Source organism: Acromyrmex echinatior, chromosome 4 (genome assembly GCF_024713525.1).
Source record: "Acromyrmex echinatior isolate Ae372 chromosome 4, ASM2471352v2, whole genome shotgun sequence".
NCBI classification, from domain to species: domain Eukaryota; kingdom Metazoa; phylum Arthropoda; class Insecta; order Hymenoptera; family Formicidae; genus Acromyrmex; species Acromyrmex echinatior.
Genome location: NC_141855.1, coordinates 1,367,037 through 1,391,179, shown reverse-complemented (window position 1 = coordinate 1,391,179; position 24,143 = coordinate 1,367,037). Strand labels below are relative to the sequence as shown.

Sequence of the window (24,143 nt, the reverse complement as noted above, 5' to 3'; positions counted from 1 at the left end):
ATTCTATTTTTATTAAATAACACGTTTTATTATTCATTTACTCTTTATTTGTATTATTTTTATTGCTATAAAAATTAACAAAAACGACAAAAATTTCAATCTTTTTGTATAAATATCTAAAGTATTCAAAATGATTTATGCATTTATTTTTAAGTTTTGTTATGATTCATACAAAAATTTAGAAAAAAATTAATATTTTGTTTATTTACAGAACAATTATAATCTCTACATCGTAATTTAACTTTATATAACATATTTTGAATACTTAAAATACTCAAAAAAAAATTGAAATTTATGTCATTATTTTACAATACATTTCTATAATATTAGAGCAAATAAAAAAAATATCTCTTATTTTGAAATAGCTTTTAATTCGAATGATAAACATTGCTAAATTTGTTGTATTACTTTTAAATATGATTTAGAATAATCCGTAATTTTTCTATAATTTTTTAATTATTTTAAAATATGTGTAATACATCCTTAAGCTTGCCAAAACATCATGTGCCTTATTATAGAAGTGAAAGCGTCAATCTGAGAAAGATGCAAGTTAAAGAAAAAGATGGCTCTTCGTCGTAAACGCCACTTTATTTTATCTATGTACAGAAACAAAAGTCCCTTAAACGCACCTAGACAATGATTGAATACAATAGGATTTAATCGCGTCGAACTTATGTACAAATTAAACGTCGATGGATGCGCGCGGCGTTTTGTACCCTGACTGTGAACGATACGAAGAGGAATAATGCCGCATCTGGGTTACCGTGCCCCGTTGCGGTGCGGGAATATTATAAAATAAAAAGGAAAAGAGGAGTCTCTCTCTCTCTCTCTCTCTCTCTCTCTCTCTCTCTCTTTCTCTTCACTCTCGCGGAAGTTACAAAAAAGTTCGTGTAGATAGGTAGGTAGACGGGTATCTTTAAATACAAGAACACATGGTACTTTCGTCGAACGTGAGGGAACGAGGTAAGGATCGAGTCGCAGTTTCGATCGACAAACCCGTCGTATCTGGAGCTTTTCTTTCTTCAATTTCGACAAGTTACGAGATGTTCCTCGTTGTTCGACGCGGAGTCGATTCGAGTTTCACATGAGGCTGAACTGTACTTCAACAATCCCGATTCTCATGTCTAGTACAATGTTCCCCAAAATCCCGATGTTTTGCGAAACAAACGGTATTCCGCAGTCGTATATTTAGGATGCTTTCCAATTAATCAACGTAAACAGAAATGGACTAAATGTAGCATTGTGTAAAGCTTAATTAGAACAGAATGTGTACGCTGTGCACGGTTTCAGATAGTTGGATTAAATGTAGCTTTTTCCATATTCTATATTGAATGAAAAAAAGCAAAAATGCTGGCCACCCAATGTCCATCAATCTCTTCTTCTTCTGCTTCTAACAGTCCTCTGTATGGATTTCCGACTCTTTATTTGGGTCATAGTATCATGTATTAATTTGACTTTATGATCCAGCAAAAACCTCTTTGAGGAGCAAAGGTTCTTCCTTCAATCTCTTATGGCCACCACGATTAGTAACCTGGGATGCGTTTCCAAAAACTACTCTGTCAACTCCAAATATCTTTTATCCTTGTACAATATTCGATGAATAACAATGATAAAATGATATTCGAATTGACAGAGTTTTGGAACGTATCCCTGTAATTGTAACGAGAAAACACAAGCTTATATAACTGATAATACTCGAGCTGTTGTGTCGACGATTACGGTATAACTTGTGTCGTATGCGTGGAAGTGTCTTTACAATGTGAAAATGTCTTTACAAGTGATTTTACAAATTGGAAAGCACCCATAAAAATTTCCACCCAAATTAAATAAGCAATTTTCTGGAATATATATCTAAACTAATAAATTTTGGTTCATCAGAATCGAAATCGATTCTGAAATTATTTGACAACATTTATAAACTTGGTTTCCCCTCGCAACTATTTCATCGTTTAAAAAGGATCAAAAAATTCTATTTCGAATTAATCTCTATATGAGATGGCGGTTTTAATCTCGATTGCTTAGCTTTAAACCTAGTCTTGACTCCGGAAAATATTTCAGGAGTACTTTTGGGCACGTCTACCGACGATTGCAGCATCGGTGTTCCTTTATTTAACATCGATATTAAACTAATTACAATATGATTAAACCCACCATAATATGAAGAGGAAAATAACTTTATGAAAATATCACGCTACCTGGCATTGCAAATAAGAATGTCAATGTCTGCTTTGGAATTTTATTCTCATAATTGACTTGCGATGACAAAAAGTGTCTACTGAAAGTAATCGAGAATTATTCGTAGTTTTATATCGATCAAAGAGTCTTATTCAAGAGAAAAGTCCTCAAAATAGGACGCGCAGCCTCATGTGCCCAAACTTAAAAAATGTCGATCGTTCGCTTCGTTTGCTTTTAAAATCGAAACCTAGTGAGCCGTACATACATATGTCGCGCAAGCGATGACTTTAGAGGTCTGTGTCAGAAGAGAGTAAATCTTTGATTCACTAGAGAGTTACTTCTACCTGAAAACATTGCCATTGATGAACACATTTAATATATTCATGGATTCTCTGTCGTATGAGTAATCCAGAAGCGTATTCTTTTATTGTTCTTAAGTTAGAAATTCACGGTGCAACGTATTTTGCGTTTTCTCTAATAAAGTTAATTGTATAGGCCACACGTCCAAGCAGTCTTGAACTTTTTAGGCAATGTTTTTAGGTCGGAGAATGAAGTTTTATCGCGCTCAAACGAGAAATTTTCTTTCCTTCAATGTTTGCCTAGTATATTTGATTGACTCTGATATAATGATGACAAGTAAACAGGCATGCAGAAAGAATGAGTCGGATTTTAAATTAGAAATTCGTTTGTTAAATTTATTCTGCTCTAATAAACGTTTGGTTATGAGGCGATTTATTTTTTCGCGCTGAATCATTATATTTTCTCTTTTGATTGCATGAACTTTTAACTTTGCATCCGACTCAATCTCTGATCCCATATATATTCATCTGATTCATATATATTCATCGCTTTATACTATACACTATACTATACAAAGCTCACTGGTTGTACTTGAACTTACGATAAGTTCCACATCCCTCGCTTATATTTACATAACTTTATTTATATGTATAACAGATTCGCCGATATAGCGTGAAAAATTATCCGGGTAAATATACGCAACGCGAAATATGAGAAAGTCGAGGATGTATTCAGGTATTTCTAACGCACAATACAAACATCAAATTCGATCGTTTACATTAATTAATGTACATGGACTTCAGAGACAGATGATCGCAAGTAACCGCATAACGCTTATGAAAGAACCTGTATATTTCGTATCACATATATCGCTCAGAATCTGTCAGATTCTATCACAAGGAATTTGCGCGTGCGCGCGCGCGCGAATATGTCTGTACGCAACAAGGCAAAATATTTCTTGGACCAGTAATGGCAATGTTTCTCGAATCTAGGATTCTATATAGCCGATAGACTTTTTTTTAGAGACTAATCACTTGCGTCACGTTGCCTCCGAAATTGCTAGCGGAGAATGACCAAAATCGAGACGCTATTTTACAGAGGATCCCCTCAATTACTTTCTCTGTTCGGTGCTTCAACCGCGAGTTGTCTCTGGACTAGAGTGAGCTTATCTTTATATAATGGAGAGACATAATATCATCTTATTCAAGGTTTCGACATCGTTTCGACCTTCCAACTCGCAGGCTACAGCTTTAAACGAGGAAAATAATCCAGGGCATTGTATTCAAGATAGAGACTTTGGTTACTCTCCTCTATGTAAAAGTTCCATCGAGAATAATTACTCTTCTCACGTTAGTACGCTCTATTTTCGAAGCTTATTCTAGGCCGTCCCTCGACCGGCGAAAAGAGGAAGACCCTTAGTATTTAGCCGCATGTCTCCACGATGCCAAGGATCAATGCGATTTCTTTGATCCAAGTTGGAGACTGTGCGACTGTGCAAACTTCTGTGAACGAAGCGTGTAAAATCAGCTGCCGTTAACACATTAATTGCCAAGGTATACATATATTTCTCAATTTACGAATCTTTTCAAGTTAGAATTTTTTATTGAATATTGCTCTTTTGATAATAGTTAGTTTCATTCGACTTTTCGCGTATTTTTTTTCGAGCTCTTCGAGAGATAAGACAGTTTCGCTTTTCGCCGATCCGCTCATCTGCTACTGCTCTACGGGCACAGCCAATGTGTTAAAAGAAAATCGTTTCGCCTCTTTTCTTCTTTTGATTGCGCTAACTCCCCCCTCTCGGCCGGAGGATTCCACCCGGCTGTCGGCGCGAGAGAAGCACTAGGATGAGACAGAGTAATGCTGTCACGCGCGGAATAATGATTCTTCCCCCGAAAGAGAGAGAGTCAGTCTTGAGGATTAATAGATAGTTCTGGTACGATTTGATCCTGACACGAGGACCTGCTGCCGGACGTAGGCGTGTGTAACCGCAACGGTTTCGACAACCACGGGTGCAGCGATACGTCTTCGGCGTACGGCCGCTCGGATGGCTCCTTTCGCAGTAGCGAGCGAATCAGGCACTTGGCGCGTGGACTCAGACCCTCCGGCACGGCGAACAGGCCGCGCGAGATCTTGGCGAAAAGGGACGCGTGCTCGGCGTCGTTGAACGGATAACGGCCCACCAGCATCGTATACAGCAACACGCCCAGCGACCAGATATCCGCCGCCTTGCCGGAATAGGCGCGTCCGGAGCGCAGCACTTCCGGCGCGACATATGCTGGACAGCCGCGCCGGTCGGTCAGCTTGTCGTCGTCGTTCTCTACGATCACCGCATCCTCGAGGCTCTCCAGACGAAGCCGCGTTCTGGAAAAAAGGAACGTTCGATTCGAAAATATTCGTTAAGATTGATCGCAGTAATCAATTTCTCGCAATTTGCCATTGTCTTAGAGATAATCGAATTGCGTATCCCAACACGGAAAAAATAATTTTGCTGAAGTATTTAAAAATTTAGCTAGATATAGATAGATATAGATTTAGATTTAGTAAGATATAAATATACATATAGATATAGATTTAGATTTGGCTAACAATAAGTATAGATCTGGAATAATTTAATGTGAATCCTTAAAATAATTACGTAGGACGCTCAAGCTGATTGTTACACTGAGGAAAGAAAATTATTCATTTGATTAAATTAATTGTTTGTTTGACCAAATTAATTTAATTATCTTAATTTTTTTCATTGGAGAACGTATGCTTTTAAGTCAAATATAATACGTTTGCCTTAAATACAAACATTCTTCATCGAAAGAAGTAAACATTAATTTAACTTTTTTTTTTTTCTAAGAATAGAATGTTACATCCTTTTGCAGAATTGTCTTCAACGTTCTGTCTAAACGTTCTTATATATAAATATTTTGATGATTTCAATAATTATTTTCAGATCTGTATTAAACTAAACTTTTAGATACTTTAGCAAAATCGTTCTTTCCATGTATGTCCATCTCTATCCCTTTAGTCTTAATTTATTTAGCTCTCAAGATGAAAAAAATATTATTCAATAGTCAGTAGGCGTATACCAGCCTACCCAGATATCAATAAGATTAAAGACCGTGCTGTATCTTTCTCTCAAAGGAGTTGTGAGTAGAATACTAAACGTTGCAAAAGATTTACGATCTTTTTTCCTATCGTCGTGTGAAATTCACTCTGCGTGTCTGAGACACGCGTTACGCCAAGCCCTGCATTTATTATCGACCGGTTATGATCTGCTCGCTGCGCAAGTTTGCGAACTAGAAGCCGAGGATCATGCAATCTTTTAATGCGCGCGGTCGAGAGAGATCCTCGGGTTCGCCTCGCGCGTGTACTTTAAGTGCGCGCTCGAAGGCAAGGTATTTCAATTTAGCAAGAGGACATCGCGATTGAGCCATCGTTCTCAGTCGTCGTCGTCGTCGGCAGCGTGGAATAAAACGCGATGACGAACACAGGAGGAAGAGAGAATGAGAGAAAGAGAGGAGAGCGCTGCGCTGCCCTGGCCGGTCGCTGCGTTGATCAACCTGCAACGCGGAAGTCGCGCGTGTACGTAATATTCTTGGCTCTTGGGTAACTTCTGAGCTCTCCTTCGACACGAGTTCTCGTATTCTCGCCCACAATATTCACTTGGGAGAAGGGGCGGCACTCGGGAAAGCGCCACGTATTCTATATCATATCCTCCTACAGAAATACATTCCTGTACTTGTCATTCCTTTGAGTCACTTCCACTTGAAATATTTTAGCTTCATGGGATATTACGATTGCTGGTTAAAGGTATTTCATTTATTTTAAAATTTGCGTTTCTCGTTGCATTTCTGTGGATTTAATAAAATAATATAAATTGAAAGGGAAAGTAGACAGAGATAAATCTCGTTTAGCAAATCAGAATTGCATTTATTGGAAAATTGAGCTTTCGTTGGTAAAAGCTTTCGCACTAATTCCATCGTAATTTATTATTAATACAATAACATTATTTTTTGAATACAGCTTTATGAATTTGTCATCATAAATGAAGGAAATTTCTAACATGAGAGACGTTTTCACTGATATAATAATTAATAATAATGTCAAAAGAAGATGCCACAAATTCTTCATCCAAGAATTCCACTTCTCTGATTTCCAGACAAAATTTCATGATTTTCTTTAATGCTTTCAATAATATTTTGAAATATTTTTGTATTTTCGTTTATCAAGATCAAATATTTTGTTGAGAGAGCAATTTAACATACCAATGTAAATTGCTGTTGATGTTACTGACACTGCTTGCATTTAATTATTAAGTTGGTAGTATTTCAAAACTGCCTAGATGCGATGTACATATTAATCTTCTTCAAAGACAAGAATTTTAACTTTCCACAAAATTTTGCAACAAATTTCCTGACTTCCCCAATTTCCCTGACATTTCTCTGAGCTCCAGTTTTATGGCAACCCCGATCAAAGTTACACAATATAATCCATTGTATTCGCAGAATACAATGTGTTTGTTTGAAAGGAATCATTTTTCAATGAAGCCATCGCAGCAAGGAAAATCTAGTTCGACTAGCGCGCATTTTGGAAGAGACTAATGAGACGGAAGCGCGCCTTTGGTGAACGCACGCGAGATCGAGAGTCGTTATACGATCTTGACAATCCGAACGAGTGTCAATGGCCTCGTCTCTCTCTCTCACGAGCAAATGAATCGAACGAACGCGATGGTACGCTAGGCCATTCGTGATGAACCAAACGCGGCCGCCACGAAGAGAGACAGATATAGATAGTGAGAGAAAGAGGGGAGGGGAGGGGGGAGGGGGGGAGGGATATCGCACAGCTTTCTTCGCAAACTTTCACTCGGTCGCAGCACGATATCGCTCTGAGTTCAAGAACCCCTCGGTGCGGCGGATACTAGGCACGATGTGATTTCTTGGACAGCTCGTGAAATTTTATGAACGTCGAGAAAATGTTGATACTTCAAGGCATCGATCTTTCAAGGCAACGATCTCCTTAGACTCCGAACGCGAGCACAACTCTCGTTTCTTCGCTATGTTACTGTAATTGAGAAGTCCAAGGAAGAAACCCACTGATGCCGCACATGCTGAATCATTAATCAAGTGTCATTAATCAATTAACTACGCTCGCAGTCACTCGGCAAATTAATGTCTCTAATGGCAAGGTGAATCTTCTCGAGATAATTTTCATCTCACGATTATATTAATCTTCACACTGTACAAGGAAAATCCGGAATTAATCGGCTATATAGGTGCGAACTTATGTGGATACTTGAACGAATCACATAATTCATCTCGCGGATGTAGAAATTATTTATTTTTTTTTTTTTAGAATATTTTATTATAAAATAGCCAGCCTATAAATACGTTAAAATACGGAATTGAAAATTTTAAATATAGTTCATAATTGTAAAATAATATTATTTTAATCCTTAAACGCCACATTATGAGAATAATATTATGGCATATCTATTCAATTCGATTGCTTGTAATTTCCATAAAAATAAACATTGTAAAACATTTTTCTTCAATCAAAACGCCAGACGTCCAGTTTTTCATTTTCTTGTTAACTTGTATATTTAACAAAGTAATACACAAGAAGGGCAAAGAGCCAATAATGTATAAAAGAATTTTAATTTAAATAAGCAAAATTCATACAAAACAATAGAATTAACAAACGTTTCAACTCCAATCGAATCATTTTCAATGTAATCTTAAAATATAAACATCGTTCTAAATTAAAAATATGCACATGTTCTTACAATATTATTATAATTGTTTAATATCAAATTTTTCATTTTGTGTACGCTGTCATTTGTATATTTAATCTGATGATAATATTATATAAAAATTGTATATATATATATATATATATATATATATATATATATATATATTCTTTAGCTATATAGTTAATCACTAAACTATTGGTTTTGTATAAAGCTACCAGTATAAAACCATCCGTTTAATAATTAATCATAATCAGAAAAACACAGTTTTTACATTATCATTAAATTAAATGAAGTTAATTTCAAAACATAAATTAATCAGAAAATAAGAAACTTAAAGAACGTAACATTAAGCAAATATATGTATGCTTTGATATTTATTAATAAAAAAGTTATATAAGCAATGGAAAAAGAAAATCAGATATACCGAAAAGGCGTTTAAGGGTTAATGTTTCATGTAAATATTTAAATAAATTACACGGATATCCGTGCGAAATGCCCGAAACAGGTCCTCAGGTCAACGTCCCGGATTTACACTTTCAAGAATAGAGAGTGTCTCGGGCGCAAGAATTAAACGAGACTAACGATTTTACTCATCGGGATCATTAACCTCACGAATGACTGTCCAGTCGAATTGAATTCGGCGTCGAATTAGATCAGCTTAATGCTCAGTGTAGTTGTGAAACATGCTGCGTAGAAAGAAATTCGACCTCGTGATCGCATTGTATTTTTTATCAAGAGCTAATGCTATGTCCAATGCTATGTCATTGACGACAACGATGATGACGATAACGATGATAATGACGGCGCATGTTTTTTATTGAAACACGCGCGTGACGTATTTAGCAAATTATCATAGGTCGAACTCCATAAGGCGCATCCGGGAAAAGACTGATTTGATCGCCTTGATCCGCCTATTGTCAGCCGATGAGGTAAAGAGAAACCCACGCGAGAGAGATCCGTGCACGAAGATCTTGGCGAAACTTTCGAAAAGGAAGAAGAACGCATTCGAAACCAGTAACTGCAAGAGTGATTTCTTTTAAAATCATATACTGACAAAATTTACTAAATTTTAATAAATATTTGTTTAAATAGTACTAATTAAATATTTACTGTATCTGCAAATATTTATTGATGTCTAAACAAATGTTTAGATAGAATTTAGCTCATGCCGATTAAAGTTTAAACAAATATTAGTTTAAATAAATATTTACTCAATAAATATTTGCTCAATAAAAAAATGACACTTAAATCAAATTAATAGTTCTTGTACCAAGTACAGATATATGTTTATATTTAGTAAATTTTTAGTTTAGCACTACTCAAACAAATATTTATTAAAATTTAATACTTATATTTTTTTCAATATGAGATTTAAGAAAGATTTATGCCTGTGTTCTTCAAAGAAGAAAGTAGATTAATCTCTGTTCAACTTACTGTTCATCTTTTTCTAATTTTTAGAACTATAATAAAAAAAGATTAAAAGTTGAACTAAGATTAAAGCTAATCTATACATTGGAATTGAGGTATTATGCTCTATCAATGTAGATTAACTTCAATCTCGATTCAACTAACTTTCTTAAATCTAGAAAAAGATGAAGAGTAAGAGAAGTGGAACCGAGATTAAAATTAAACTACATACATTGATAGAAAGTACCATGTCCATTTAATCTTGATTTAATTTACTCTTTATTCTTTTCTAATTTTTTAGAATTACAAATAGATGAAGTTAAACTAAGATTAAAGTTAATCTACATTGATAGAAACTGGCATTAATGAATTAATGTACCACATTGGTCAAGCTTACAGAATTTAGCGCATGTCGATTAAAGTTTTCGGGTTTCCATTCGATAATTGTTATCATGACAACTTTTCATTAGATACCGAATTTCGTACATTATCGTATTCTAAGGGGATTACTCTAGGGAAGGAAGGTGCTCCCTTCCTTCCCTTTCATAGAAAGGCAGGAAAGTATATCACGCGCCGTCTCGGATGTCGGCCGTGTCGCGTCGGTGAAACGAGCCGAGCCACGCGTTTCCTAATTATACCGACGTTTCAAAACTCCGCCGCAGCAGCCGATGAACCAATATGCTTTTCTGGCTTGCAACATTCCCCGGACTCTCCTTATTCTTACGTACGCGCGCGCGGGAGCAGCAGCTCGCCGCGCGGTAGGAATGCGATTGGCCAACAACGGACCGACATACGAGTCGATCTCTCGATTGCCCGGCATACACTGTACACGACATACAACACACGCCCGTTGGCTCGGCTCGGTTTGACTTGGTCGACTGTTGCCTGTATGTATTATTACATAGGCCTGACCTGCCTATGCCTGTCTGCTTGCCTTCCGCAGCGACACGTGGGTGCGTCGTATGTTGTATCGCAAATAGATAACGCCGCACCAACGAGCCTCGCAAACACACCCTAAATCACGACTCGACGTGAAATCCTACAGGAATATAATGAAAGCGATTACACTGTTCGTAAGGATTTGCAATGATTTGTTCATGATCATTAGCGACTTTGATGCACCTGTTTGACAATTAATCAAGCCTGAGACACAGTTGAAAAGAATAGGTAATAGGAACAGGGAATAACATATTTCAACCTAGCCGTGTATTCTGGTATGTACGATTTCTGATAGATTATTTGTTTTTATTGTATGTCTTTTTCATTATGCGTTAGATTTCAAACTTAACTTTACGCGAACTTAAATTTGGTTTGAGTTAAAGAGTCAAAGTTTGTGCGAATTTAAATTTGATTTGAGTTGAAGAGGTTACTTAATTTTATGTAATTTGTATTTGGTTTCGCATTTTTTTTTTCACAGACAGGATCGTTTCGTATCGCTTGCCTCTGTCGAGCTGTCTTAAGAAATCACTGGCTTCGAGGATCATAAATTAGACGTGGTGTTTGTATGATTTTGTAATATGTTTAACTTAATTAGAAAGTGATTGATATCAATCAATCAACATACTTCACTTTCTCTTCCATTTCGATATATCATAGATATAGAACAATGAGTGCTCTTGAATGAGTTTATTTTGAATGAGTTTTCAGAAGTGCATCTTGATACGCTACACCTATGTGTACTTTAACACTCTTTCTTCCTTCTTCGAACGAAAACACAATGTCACGCGATGCGCGTAAATATAAATTTCATATTTATTTTATTTTCATATCCCAAGTATTTCTTTCCAGCGCCGAGAACGGAGAGGTTATTCGCATGAGAAAAGCACACTCGGAGCAATCGATTTCCCCTTCACTCGGAAAAGCGAACGCGAACTCTGCGCTATCGATACACCTTCGCTTCAATCCGGATGTATGTCACTTATCAACTTTCAATAAATCGTTGCGAGAAAAATACTTCTATTATTTTTTTTATCAAACATCAGTTTGAAATTTATTTCGTTATTATATAAGTATAATAAACATCCAACTACGATAAGAACTGATAATTTGAAAAAAATGTTTATATTCTTCCTTCATAACGCTTCAACATTTTTACGGCATTATAAATACAATTATTTTGTTTCAGAATAAAAAAAAATACAATAGTTAAATTTAAATCTAGTTTACGATAGGGGCGTAAAATTAATAATTCTATGTTTAATAAAATATTTTAAGTCCTACTTCACAAGTTAATCATTGAGTAAGTTAAGGCAAAGTTTTTTTAGTCGAATTTTTTCGACTTTGAAGAAGCTAAATACTGAACTAGACGGATTCTTACCTCGCTTCATCGGCGAAAACAAACTTCCGGAGCTTGAGGTCCCTCAACACGACCCCGTACTCATGACACGTGGCCACAGCCCTGGCCGCCTGCCGGAAGAGCCGCCTTGCTTCAGGCTCGCGCAATCTCCTGCGTGCCCTTACGTAGGCGTGCAGGTCACCGTGATGGCCCTCCAAGAGGAGATAACGCCGGCCTCCAGGTGCCTCCACTACACCAGCCACGCCGCTCGCCGCGCCGGTGCCCTCCAGACGAAGGTGGGCCTGCAGCAACGCCTCGCAACCTTTGTCGCCCACGGTCAACGCCTGCAATCCGGAAATGCAGCGGAGTCAGCAACAAAGACAATTGCAATAAGTACTGTCGTTAAAAATATTGTTAACATATGCCGGAACTCCACAATCTGCGTCAAGACTTGTGCGTCAAATCTGTATTACTAGATAGAGTTTCATTCCTAATTGCAATTACTTGTCATAATTAATTAATTGACAGTATTTTTCATTATTCATTATTTACTGCATTTAACTTTTAAGTAGATAAGATACTCAGAACACCCCACAAAATTTTATTTTTATCGTTACATTTTTTGATAATACACTCTCTAAATCTGAATCAGTAGATAGTCACTAATCCAGTGGCATACTTTGTACTGATAATTAGTGAAATTCAATTAAGAAAGGAAGAATGTGTGTTTGAGCATTATATAACTAAAATACATATATATTTGCACGTCAATTTCAATCTTCCAATACCATATTCATTGAATTTAAGCAATTATTTTATATATTAAATTGTATATTTAATTAATTAATATATTAAATTATATATTTAATTTTATATATTAATTATTTAAGCAATTTTAATATTAAAATAAGGTTAGTTAGATCACACATTAAATATTAGCTAGATTAGGGATCTCACATTTAATTCACTGATTACCATACTTGGTATTGATATCAGTGATTATCTACTGATTTAGATTTAGAGATCAGTTATTTAATATGTATAAGTGTAAAAATAATGAACTTTAAGATTTCTGAGCAAGGCTTTTTATTTTCCTTTTTCAGAACAAGGTTTTTAGAGATGATTATTGCGTGAGATACTGTGATCACTTACTTAAAGGTTAATTAATATTCCTAATTAATAAGTCTTTATTCCTAGAACGGGTTTCAATATAATTGTATATGAGCTAAAAGTGGATTGAATAGAAGTTAAAAGGACGGATATGCTTCTTTCTTTTAACAAGTATGCTTGACGGAAATTCAATATACCGGCTGTATCAATTTCTGTGTTCAATTTCGGTTCGAGTGGAAGTGAATTTTATCGTAACGAGCTTCAATTATTCCAATATCCGTAAGAGAGCAATATTCACTTCGCATATTTAAATGACGATAATTAAGATACGTGATTCTTTATCTAGTTTTATAATCTCGAGGTTTGAAGCTGATAAAATTATATCCGCTCCAATTTTTCCAATTATTTTAATTAACCGAGTTCAGATTTCAATATCAAAGTAATTTGACACTGAAGCTATATATATTACATATAATTATATATTTGATACAATTTTGATTATAATTAACTCTTGATATAATATAACAAATAAAAAAATAAGAAAGGGAGTAGAATCTAATCGATTGTAGATTTATATATATATATTTATTTATATAAATAATGTTTTTTTTTCGACCCTTGCCTGCAAAAACTCTGTGTGTTATGAAAACTACCATACAATAAACGAAATCGATCACTTTTGAAACTCTACTCGTCCAGCTGTTCATCTCTCTGGCTCGTGTCGAAACCTGACACCGTTTCGACATTCGAGTCCCATTAGTTTAATAAGAGCACCGTGCATTCTTTACGAAATCACCCCGATCGACCACCGGACGCGCTTTTGTAATGCCTTGAAAAAATGCACCCAAAACTCGCTCGCGGTTTTTGGTAAAAGAAGAAAGATCAGCTTTTTGGGTAAACTCGACAGTCAATTCAAATGTCATCTAACTTTTCAGCAACTTGTCAAGTGCACTGAGAAAAAAAAAGACTTAAAAATATGTTTATTTCATTCCAAAATAAATCCTTATTTAAATCCTCATTTAAGTACGAAATAAAACTACTCTTAGCAAATAAGCCATCTACTTAATTTTTTTTTACAATTAATAAGAAAAATAAGATATTTACAGAAATATATAGTCTGTCATCAGATTTTTTTTATAAGCAATAAATATCGAAGAAAATGTCACAAGTAACACTTACTTTTGAATATTTCAACTTTTTTCTCAGTGTGCTATATAATTAATAAATATATGGAATAACGGTTGTCGATTTCTTTTTTACTTATTTTACAGAAAAATTTTTTTCGCGCGAATTCGTCTCGAATGAAACTTTACAAGTATGCAGAGTAATAAAAAAATATGAATAAAAATATGAATAACAACAATGCACGCTTTCTCTTATAATACACGTCTTTGACTCGCAACTATTTCGAGAAGAGTTAATGGCTTTAGTCTGGCTGCGACCCCCTTTCTCCGAAATAACGGTGACCCCTATTTCTTCTTCCTCCGAAATCACAATCGCGGTTCGCACAGCGCGGACACGCTTGCGAAAGCGCGCGAAGCTCTCGTGTGTAATCGTCAATTAAATTAAACGACCGTGGCTTTAGAAGCGATTATGAATAACGGACAGTGGCGATACGCGACGGATGTCACGAGGAGAGAGAGAGAGAGAGAGGCGGGTGCGAGGTGACACAACCTTGTATTTGTTCACAACGCCGATGATGTAAGCGATTCATTGTATAACGCGTGGCGATTGTAAAATGTTAGTGGAAAACGCAGTGGGGAGGAAAGTCCACGTTAAAGATCCTATTATATCAGAATCTGGCCACGAGCGATTTTATCAAAATCCTATGAGAAAGAAAGATATATATAATTTCTTCCTGTATATGTAGATATACTATTTATCATCTCACTTTGGCTTATACACTGGAAAAAAATAAAATTTTGATAAATATTTGTTTGAATGATTCCAAGTAAATATTTAGTAAATGTAAACATATATTTATTTGATACAAAAATCATTAATGTGATTTAATTATCTTCTTTTTTTTATTGAGTGAATATTTATGTACTTGTAAGTAAATGTTTAGTGCTATTCAAGGTCTATTAAGATTTAGTAAATTTTTTTTAGTGTACTTGTATCTCATTCTATGTTTTTAATTAAAATTCTAAAGTGAAGTTAAGAATGAGATAGTTTATGTACAGGAAATTTATATACTTTTTCCTCTTGTATGATTTTAACAAAAATGTTCGTGACTAGATTCTGATATAAAATTTAATTCATGCCAGCTCGTAGTCACGTATTATATATATGCGATAGTTCCCTTCGAGCGAGTTACAAAGAGAAAGAAGAGAGCGAGAAAAATAAGGAGAACCGCGAAACCTTGAGATCCTTCTGCGAATATGAAATTTCGAGATATAGACACGATTCGGTGCAAATAAACATAAATAAACATAAACGGATCCGAGGAACAGGAAACGACTTGCGTGCGTGTTACGTTTGCATATGTACTTTGATTTAACGTAACGAAGTCCGTCGTTATCGATGCAAAATGCTATAAGATGCAAATGATATAAGTCTTGATTTCACGAAACTTTGAGTTAAAACGCTTTCGATAAGAATCGCACGGGAAATCTGGAACAACGGCATGTTATAAATATTAGAAGTATTAACGTTTCTTATTCACTAATACCTGTTTCCATCAATGTAGATTAATTTTAATCTCGGTTCAATTTACTTCTCATCTCTTCTAAAGATTAAATAAAAATGAAGATACGAGTAAGTTAAACTGAGATTAAAGTTATATCTATATTGATGGAAACGAGCATTAAAAAACTAATGTTCATTTCCACCAATGTAAATTAACTTTAATCTCGATTCAACTTAAACACAATGAAAAGAATAGGCAATAGGAACAGGGAATTTTAATATTTTGAAAAATCTTATTTTCTGTTCTCTCTCTCTCTCTATCTAAAATGGCTTTATAAAATAAATAAAGTCTTAAGCCATAAGAAATTGACCCATCACAATCGAATGTGAGAATAATAATAATCGACTATGATTGGCCAAATTCTTACTTAAGACTTAAAGCTTAGATAATGGGTTACTGTAGAAAGACCATTAATTTTTTCTAATTCTAAAAATTAGAAAAAATAAACAATATATTAGGTGTTGGAATTAATTCGTAGCGTTTTTTAATGAAAGAATGTTATTTATTTCACATGAGCATTAAAAAATACATTAATGAAAGTACTTCCCATCACTTGTAAAACGCTACGAATTAATTCCAACACCTAATAAAAATAAAAAGTGTAAGTTGAACCAAGATTAAAATTAATTTATATTCATAAAAATGAGCATAAGCGAATACACTATGAAAATTACTATTATGAAAATAACGAAAATGATAAAAAATCAAACGTTTTATCAGTAAACAGGACATAATTATTGAAAAATAGAAAAATTCAGAATCCTACCTTTCACGAGAAAGATAATATTAATCTAAAAAATAAAAACGATCATTAATAACCACTCAATATTTTAATGTTAAAAGGAAGAAAAAACCGATAGGTTCCTTTATTTTTCGACATCCTCGGCGTACTCAAAACATCTCGACCTCAAATCATGGACGAGCGATTCTATTGAACGGATATCTCAACGGAAATCGTTTTTTTCTCCCTTCAATTAGGGAAAGAGGTCGTCTAGATAAGGATTAATTGAGTCTTCCTCTAGGAAGTCGTGAAGGTTTCCCAGACGAACACCGTTCGGTTGCGTCGTCGTTGATCTCGCAACGAGCTTCACGGTGGAAGCTTCGATCGACCCGAACATTAGCGAACCGTTACGTCCGTATGCTCTATTATATAACGCCACGGCAGTTGGATGGAAACTCGGCAGCTGCAGTGCGCCGCGGATGCATCCACGTGCGATGGCGCGCTGCGTCGCCTTTATATGCCGCGCCAATGCCGCATTATACAGCAAGAAGCTAATTCGTGATATTGCCATCGGGTATTACGAAACCTTGGTTATTTATCGCGTTAGCCATTTGTGCCGTTATTATATAAGAATGCCGTTCGGAATATCAATTTCTGTTGTAAATAGTACCTTTTTTTCCCTCGACGTGTTAGGAAAGCAATATTTGAGAAATAAGCAATATATAAAAAAATCAGTTCTAAAATTAAAATAGATCTTATAAAATTATCACGTGTATTGCTGGTCGTTTAATAATATACTGTTTACTTGCTAATATATAGGCTGCGTTCAAAAAACAAAGGCCGCAGCAGATTTTTGCATACGGGTGGGAGTATCGAGTATCTTGCATTAACACATAACGCATAAGAAAATGAATCAACCAAAGTCCTTCATTTTCTTTCTTTCCATAAAATAAAAGATTCTTATACTTTATGCGTTATGCATTGTGCAATCGTTAATTCCTGTCCTAACACTGTATAATGTATAAAGACTAAGGAATTTAACCAAAGTATGAAATGAAGGACTCTGATTGATTGATTCGCTTATATCTTATACCTTATGCGTAATGCAGCGTTATGCGTTATGCAAAATTCTACTATGACCTTAACTCATTGTCAGTGAACATTTATTATTATGATCGGTTTGTACAGTTTAAATTCAACAAAAAATTAAAGATAAACATATTAAAAAATCACTGAGCGTTTATTGAGCAATTTGTCTTTTAAACACAGCCTCTGTATTGCTAATGGAAGAAGTTACATTATATTTAAATATAAGGAATAAATATACCTTCTGCTGATTTATTGTCGAGATATTACGATGTACGAAATATTTAGCTAATAGTTTCTAGTAGTCGCTAAGATTTTATAGAAACATAGAACAAGATTTTTACGATCCATGTTGGAGCTGAAGCGATGAAAATGAACCGATTTGTAAAGGAATCTCGAGTCTAACCTTGGCGACAAGTTGCTGATCGTTGTGCACATCGACGCATCGATAAAGAGCGCTACCTTCGGCCGGACCAAGAAGCAGGAATCGATCCCCCAATATAGTTGGGCTCCCGTGAAGGTCGGTGGGCACCGACTCGCAGCTCGGAAAGACGCAGCCTGGAACCACCGCGCTGCTCTCGTCGCTGGTCGAATGCTGCTGTTGCTGCGGCGACGGCTGCTGATGGACAACGTCTTGACTATTATTGGTACCGACCAAGAACTTGCCATTATTGATGCGGGTCGATACTTGCAGATGCAATGGATGTTGCCTGGCCACTCTCATGTTGCGCGCACACACAGATACGCACGCACACGCACGCACACGTATACACTCGGTGTGTATCACTCGATGCAGCCGTTACTCTGGCGTCCTGTACCGTGTCCTGGTTCACGCGGGATCGTAGTGAGATGCGTTGAACACACTTCGCGTCACTTGGACTTAGCACTGAATATTACGACTCGAGTATCCGACATTTGTATATACAAAGAGTACGGAGTTTCGCAAGAACGGTCTTGGCTCCTCTAAGCTCTAAACGCGTTAACTATTAGTTACAAATATCACTTGTGCTTTTGTTGACCCGTGCAGTGTCGTTTCGCAGTGTCGCTGCACTGGGTCCTTGGACGGAGAGAGATCTTCGTGCGTTATCAGTCGGTCGCTCTCTACAAGAGCTGATCCTGCAACACGAAAGGACTGTTGTAATGATGGCTAGTTATTTCCAGAGTTAAGGCTACTTAATCTATAATGTGCTCTTTGCTTTTCGTGTCTTAATTTTCACCTGTTTCTCTCTTGATGATAATTTTATCGACAATCGCGTTTCTCGTCACATATTTCTTATCTCTTCCAAGGTTCATCAACTTTGGACGACAGAAAATGAAAAAACAGGAATAAATTCAAAAAGAAAGATAAAAAGCGATAAAAAAAACAGGAAGGATACAAAGAGAACACTGTAGATTAGATTATTTATTTACGAAGAAAATGTAGCTCGCGTTACATTTCAAAGTCAAAGTACGAGTCTATATTTACTACTACAACCTCTTTTATTTAAATTCGAGACAGAAAATACCGGATCACGATAAATCGACGTTGCATCACGGCTTCCTCTCAGAGACGCCGCGCTACATCCCTTTCGTTATAAAAAAAAAAAAGAGGTATCTCCGATAATCCGCACAGGTGGCCCTGGCCAAAATAGCAGGAGAGGCATGGCGCACCTACACGACAATTACGCCTACACGGCGTTTACACGTATACTCGCAAGATCTGATGTGACACCGACGACATGACGACAATAGTTCCGTTCACAGGTGGGGAGGAGAGTTCGTAATATGATTCACGGACAATTTCAAAATGTGACATTTCGACATTCCCGCGCCTTATGCGCAATTCCTATGGTTACACAGTCAAGAGGGGGAAGTTCGTAAGGTCAGGGGTATTCGTCGAGGTACAGGGACGGCAGCGATTGCCCCAAATCAATTTCCGGCCGTGTGTTTGCGTATGAACGTCGATCGTTTCGTTCCATCGCATTACTAAGGCTGGAATCAGATTACGCATTGAAGAATGAGATTGAAGATTGAAAGGTTGAAGTTTGACCAATCAGAACAAAAGAAGTTAAAACTTCCTCATGGTGAAATTTCAATCTTTAATCTTTAATCTCAATCTTCGATTATTTTTTTTTATGTAGATTAAGTATAAGAATGGATACAAATGTTGATCGTCGATGCATCGATTGTTGTCTATAAACTTAGAAAGCAAATGCAAATTTATCTGAAAGTTGTGAGAGAAAGTCAACGTCGCTATGCAATCGCTCATTTTGTTTTATGCAAACATTACGCTATAGCATCAGTCGCCAGGAAAGTGAAACTTAAATTATCCTTAATATCTTTATAAGAAAATTTTGCAACTCCTCAAAACACTGATGCCTATATATTTGAATTAATTTTCCTCATTTTTATGAGTGTTATATAAAAATTGTTAAGCGATTCTTACACATATTTTAACATCTTTGGAAAATATTTGTAAGATTATGTATTTAAAAAAGGAAAGGATAGAGATTATTTAGCCAGGTGCTTCTAGTATTTTTAAAAAGAAATTAACAGAACACGAATGGCCCAATCATGGCTACTAAGTTATTTCATAAAAAAACCCATGAAAGTATTCCCTTCCGATTTCAATGAACATTGAATACATTGTTTTCTAGACAAAAATATGAGATATGTATTTTTTTATATGGGCTCAATCACACTTTTAGGAAGTGCAATACCTCTTTCTCATCAAAATCGGAAGGACGCACTTCCATGGATTTTCTTGATAGTTCAACTTACTACTTATCTTTTGCTAATTCTTAGAACAAGAAAAGTGAAGAGTAAGTTGAATCAAATTAAAGTTAACTTACATTGGTAGAAACAAACATAAGTGGCATCGATGGCTCTTGTCTCAAGGTATGAACCGGCACTGAACTAGACGAACGAAAGTAATCGATGACGAGGAAAATTACGTGATGGTTTTATGAATGATCGGACAGAAAGAGGAGGTAGCACACCACACGTGACCGGCAGTGATGGCAACGATAATCGCGTGGACGCGAAACGACGCGATCGCTCGCGAAAGGAGAATATCCCTCCTTTTCTTCGTCCGGAGGAGTACAGTCGAATTTATTCGAGACCGCCTGAAATAGTAGCAGGCTGCGATGATCCACTCGCACGATGACTCATACGCGTAATTTTATCACTTGTAAATGTCTTTCTCTCCTTCCTCGCACACTCCCGCCAACATCCCCTGCTGATAAATGTCGATGACACGCCATTGATCCCCGATGTTTACAAATGCACTCTTGCTTGCCGCATCATCGAAATCCGTGATTGCGCTAGAACGAGTGCGTTGTGTTCGAGAATTAAACATGAGAATTAAACAGGACTTATAGAGACTGAGGGGTTGTCACTGCTACTACTTTGATATTGTAAGTTAACTTATTTCATTTATCAATCAAAAACGCCTGAGTTTATACTAATATTAGAATCCTGTTTCATATTGAACAACATTATAAGACCGATATTCATAGTCGGTTCTTATCTTATTTAAGATCATCTTCAATACAGTCTTAAAGTCACAGTTCGCATTAGTATCTTAAGACATTATTTAAGACGGTCTTAAAATAAGAACCGACTATGAATATTAGTTTAGTTGATAGTCCCATCTTCGAATAAATTATGTGGTAATTTAATTAATAAATAAAACAGAGAGAGAGAGAGAGCGAGAGAGAGAGAGAGAGAGAGATACATAAATAAGTGAAGGTGTTCATTACTATTTTAAGAAAGCCATCTAAGAATTAAGAAATAAGTAAAAATAGGAATTAAGGAACAAAAATACATAAGTAGCTAAATAGAAAGAGAGAACGAGAGCAAAAATGAGATTTATTGAAAGATGGAAACAATAAGTCTGAAGTCAAACATTCATTATAAATATTTCAAAGCATTTAATTTATCAATCAGAAAAAAGAATTTTACTAATTTTGATCATTAAAAATACTTCAAAGCATTTGTAACGTTCACGTAAGTCAGCTTTTATATTCAAACTTCAAAAGCATTTTCTCCTTGTTCCAAGTATTCAACGAATCATCAAGGTCATGATTGTGTCGAGTTCTACAAACGTTTGAAAATGAAGGATGTGCGAGCGAGCGTAAACATTTACTTGGCGCTTGCCATGAAGGAAATCGCGAGTTTCTGTGTTTTATACATAATGAAGGCCACATCAGTTTCCTGTACTAAATATTAGGAATTCGTGAAGAGACTCGATTATAATCGCAGCAAATTTGATCGTTAGCAATCGTTTCATGGGAAAGTCGAGTAGACGAAAGTAGATCTTCGTGCATCTCTCATGAAATTCGCTTCCGATTGCTAAGTCGATGTTGCTCCTTAATTAGTACCCCTCCTCGAATTATACATTCCCATTCGTATAACCGTTCAGAGTCGTCGATTCAAGATATGCAAATGTCGCGCAGTTGTCCTTGAGGAAGCTCCTCGAAGCGTGCAACTCTGGCGCGTCGCATATTATTATTTTTTTATACGACTTTGTTGCGCAGCAGACTTTTTTTTCTTTCAATTAATAAAAAGAAATCAAATTTGATTCCACGTCACATTATTACATTATCCTCAACCTCGTTTGTCATTTCAATGATGTCAAAAATAAAACAAGTATACTGCTTTATGAAATATCAATATATGTTTCTCGAGATTTTTCTTTTCTATTTTCAATTCTTCAATTATAAATAATTACTGTTGCTCGCGTATAATTGGATTTTATTTTCTAGAAATATGTAGGATATTATATATACGTATTTTAGCTCAATGATATCGTTTAATTAAGGAACAAGGATTGCTAAGCGGTCATTGTTCTTGTTCACAATGTGAGGAATTATAGAGAATTAGCGGCAACAATTAACGTCTCGACAATAACGAGCGACAAGGTCGGATATGAAGATCAGTATTTCTGCTGGAAAGACCGACAAAAAGATCAGTTTTCCGCGAAACGTTATACCACTCTTAATTGTGTAAAATAAAGATCGGTGGTGATATAAAAATAGTAGTTATTCTCAGAGAATTTCAAAATTCACAAAATTTAATGAATTGCTTGCGTGAAGCAAATTAGAAGTTGCAGTTTAATTAATGCAAACTCCAGCTATCACAACTTTGATAAAAAATATTAGGCACCTATATTTTTCCATTAATCTAATATTCTTTCACCTATTGTATTATTTCCAATTAATTACGAAAATTATAAAAATGGCTGCGCTTCTTCTTGCCCTTAATTCCTTGCTTCATCTAAATGTATAATAAATCATATTAAAGAATCATTGCAAAGCTGCTTTTTCTGCTGGAAAGACCGATAAAAAGATTAGTTTTTTCCGCGAAATGTTATACCAATCTTAATTGTGTAAAATAAAGATCGATGATGACATAAAAATAGTTATTCTCGACAAGGGTATTTCAAAGCTCATGGTTAATAAAATGCTAATAATATTTTTGGCCAAGGCTGTACACCATAGCATCTTTTTAATCATGGCAAAGACAAAAATATCCGATATTATAATCTCTAAGAGATTATATTCACATGCTATTCTCAGCTGGCCTACACAGGCAGTCTGGGATTTTTATAATCATCAACTTTGGCGATCGATACGAGAATAGCTATCTCAGGCAATTTTAACGGAGATATTGCTCAATTTACCGCCTGTTTACGTACCGCGTTTTTGTATCGTATCATTTGAAAATCATATATCACTCGCGTGGCAGATGCTGACTGGCGATACTTCGCGGTCTCCTCCATTATGATATCTACGCACTTGCGCAAAAGTCGACAACACCAACGCAACGACGGGTCTCCTCGCTCCAAAGATCAGGGCTGTGCATGCAACAACGCGATCTCCCTGACTTTTCTTCCTCCTCCCCGTCACTTGCCGTTTCCTCTTCATCGCACGATATGAAACGAGATGACGAGGTAATCAGTTTTATCATCGACAAGGACTCTCCTCAATAGTGGAAAACGGTTTGCTATCTTCGATCACGTGGATGCCACGATATTCGTAAGGTCAGCGCCGTATCGACAGGTGAACGTGCCCGAACTTCGATTAAAGGAGCAGTCAGATATTGCGCTGTGATGACCCAATGTCTGGCAAGCTCGACCTATTTCCTTAAATCCGGCTATCGCGAGTATTTCGAAAAAGCTAAGCTGATAATCTTTGTGTATCGCGCCCCTTGAAAGTGGAATCGAAATGGAGGGACTATTAACGGAGCTACAAAATCTAATCTCACGTTTCAGCTTCGAGAACAGGCTGAGAACAGGCGAAGGAACATGCATTTGAAATTCACGCGCGCCAAACTGGAATAGCAGGATCACATCCAGAAACTTCATCCGGATGTACCCAGGTACCATTTTATTCTCGTTTAATTCGAACAAGGATAAAATGAACAAGGATAAAATGATAATACCATGAAACGCACCCCAGGTGGCGAGCAGTGAACCCTATAACATACTGGAAAACTCGCCACTATAAAGGCTGACAAAGCCGTGAAAGCAGCAAGCCAACAAAGAATACCTAGCAGGGGATCGCTCTTTGTTTTTCTAACGTACTACGTTCTATTGACCTGATACATATAATACAGGCAAGACTGAGAAAACAATATTCTCGTTGACTGTCTCTCT

General features: G+C 36.1%; 2 protein-coding genes across 3 annotated transcripts in view; one reads left to right on the top strand and one right to left on the bottom strand.

Annotated features, from left to right (window-relative positions):
* Nucleotides 1-569: 569 nt before the first annotated feature.
* The window catches only part of trbl (tribbles pseudokinase 2), a 28,540-nt gene continuing 4,966 nt past the window's right edge, over nucleotides 570-24,143 (bottom strand). For both annotated transcript variants that reach the window (XM_011058560.2, XM_087405944.1), the window contains exons 2-4: nucleotides 17,913-18,622; nucleotides 11,943-12,244; nucleotides 570-4,836 (exon numbers count right to left, since the gene is read on the bottom strand). In XM_011058560.2, the coding sequence (XP_011056862.1) occupies nucleotides 4,380-4,836; nucleotides 11,943-12,244; nucleotides 17,913-18,230 (1,077 nt within the window). In that variant the 5' untranslated portion in view covers nucleotides 18,231-18,622 and the 3' untranslated portion in view covers nucleotides 570-4,379. The remainder of the gene's footprint in view (nucleotides 4,837-11,942; nucleotides 12,245-17,912; nucleotides 18,623-24,143) is intronic.
* Nucleotides 20,878-24,143, top strand: part of LOC105147500 (putative RNA methyltransferase CG11342) — a 32,917-nt gene continuing 29,651 nt past the window's right edge. Inside the window, exon 1 of the mRNA XM_011058559.2 lies at nucleotides 20,878-20,901. The gene's annotated coding sequence lies outside the window, so the exon portion shown is untranslated. The remainder of the gene's footprint in view (nucleotides 20,902-24,143) is intronic.